Source organism: Corvus brachyrhynchos, unplaced genomic scaffold (assembly GCF_000691975.1).
Source record: "Corvus brachyrhynchos isolate BGI_N302 unplaced genomic scaffold, ASM69197v1 scaffold114, whole genome shotgun sequence".
NCBI classification, from domain to species: Eukaryota; Metazoa; Chordata; class Aves; order Passeriformes; family Corvidae; genus Corvus; species Corvus brachyrhynchos.
The window spans coordinates 4,879,814-4,881,873 of record NW_008238337.1 but is presented as its reverse complement, the minus strand read 5'-3'; the positions used below and the strand labels follow the sequence as shown (position 1 = coordinate 4,881,873).

At 57.5% G+C, this 2,060-nt stretch overlaps 1 protein-coding gene across 1 annotated transcript in view; it reads right to left on the bottom strand.

Annotated features, from left to right (window-relative positions):
- MYO18B (myosin XVIIIB) overlaps positions 1-2,060 on the bottom strand; it is a 57,672-nt gene continuing 55,612 nt past the window's right edge. The window contains 2 exon segments of the mRNA XM_017734726.1: positions 1-698; positions 1,467-2,055. Of these exon segments, the coding sequence (XP_017590215.1) occupies positions 1,468-2,055 (588 nt within the window). The 3' untranslated portion in view covers positions 1-698; position 1,467.

The window sequence follows — 2,060 nt, the reverse complement described above, 5'->3', positions numbered from 1 at the left end:
TCAAAGAAGCAAATATTTTATTGTGTAAAAACCAAGCAGGCATTAAATAGAGCCTCCCACTGCCCCCACACCACGTGCCTGGCATGCCACTGGGATGTGCCCAGATATCCCCCACAGGCTGGAGCCATGGAAGCACAGACAGATCCATCTTCAAATACCTGTGGAACTATAAATGGTTCCGAGCTCTGCTGTTGCTGGGTGCCACACTGAGACCCAACAGCCTTCTCAAAGATGGTTTTTGAGCAGTACAATGTTGGATGAGACACCCGGGCTGCAGCTCTGGGTTACAAAGGAGAGGTTTGGTGTTCCTCCAGCTCCTCCCAGCGTGGCCTTTCCCTGGCCATGACATGTCCTCAGCATCTGTGGCAGCTGCTGGGTTTTAATTAAAGCACCAACTCCCACGTCAAAAAACTGCAGGAGAACAGGAAAGTCCTCATCCCCGCGGCTGGCCCTGAGCAAAGCTGCGGCGCTGGGAAATGGGGCAGGAGCACAAGGAAACTGTGTCCAAGACCAAAAAAGTTTGTAGAACCATCCCGTGACTTTTGTGGAGCCACCTGCAGTCTCTGCTCACGTGAGGTGGTTCTGCCAGGAGCAGGGAAGCCGTGTGCCCAACGTGGCTCCTCGTCGGGGCCGGCTGCTGCGCTTGATCGAAAGGAATCCTGCAGAAAGTGGGACGTTGCATTATGCAGATTTGCTTCCTGGAAAGAAATGTTTTATTAACACACGCTCCCTTCGTGTGTTGGCTTAGTCAATCTGGTCACAGCTTGACATCCAATAAGTTACTCTAAAGGCAGTGGTTTTACAAAATGTTTTTCTAATCTATTTTAAACACTTAATTACAGTTCTGGCGCATTCATTAGGGACTCTGCTTTCAAACCTGGATTGCAGCAATAAATCCTAATTTTCCAAGTGTCAGTTGCAATCCAGACATGGCAGCCAAGTGGGTGTCGGGGGCTGTTGATGACTGGGGGAAGGATGTCTGGGCCAGGCAGGAGCCCTGTTCTCCAGAGAGGGAACTCCCAGCATCCAGCCCGAGCTGATTTCTAATCACCAAAAGAAACTTGGGCCCCTGAGGAGAGAGCGCTCGAGGGCCTTGGGGGGATGTGTCTGCTGGGTGCTAGGGTGGGAGCTGAGGGATGCTGTTTTGGGAAACCCCAGTGAATTCTGAGCTGGTGCTGTGGACGGCTCTGCTGGGGCTGACCCTGGCAACAGAAGCGTCCCCATTGCAGCCCTGAAGGTGCAAAGGCAAGCGGGGGCCAGTCCCAGTGCCACACACCCCGAGGCACACCCTGGCAGCCCTGGGATGCTCTGACATGCCAGGAGGAGCACAGGGACTCCAGCTGCCCTGAGGTACCCCGTCCCCACACACTCCCCAGCATCAGCACAGGCACCAAGGGACCGTGGATCAGAGCCAGCATCCCAAACGCGCCCCCACAGCTCTGAGCTCAGTGGCTCAGCACAGTTACCTCAGTCTTTGCCCAGGTACTTCTTCATGATGCTGCTGACATCGTCCTCCTTCCCCTCAGCCTCGGCACGGCGGCTCATCCCGCTGCCCTGGCTGCTGCCTCTGCTGCTGGAGCCCTCCCCGTCCCCTCTCGGGGGCTGCGGCCGGCGCTTGATGCTGTCGGCACTCCGGGAGGAGAGGTGGGAGCCAGAGGATGAGGAGGTGTCCGAGAGGTCTCCGGGCTCTTCCCGGCTGCTCTTGGCCGTGCCCTTGGTCTCGGAGGACTCCAGAGTGCCCGCTATGGCCTCATCCTCGAAGCGCACGGTGAGGGGCCGGTGGCCGTCCCTTCTGTCCCTGCGGGGTCTGGCCAGGCTGCTGGTGGAGCGGGACTTGCGGATGGCCGGCAGGAAATCGTCAAAGTCAACCTTGGTTCTCCTTCATAGTTGAAGGGTGGGTATTCGCCAGCTGAAGGGGTCACTCGCCTTCCCCTCACCCAGCCCATCGCTGGACAGGGAGCTCAGAAATCCCTCAGGCTCCTTCCCCAGCTCCACGTCCTCCAGCGACGGCTCCAGGCAGCTCCTCCAGGAGCTCAGCCGTGACACACCCAGCACCTCCA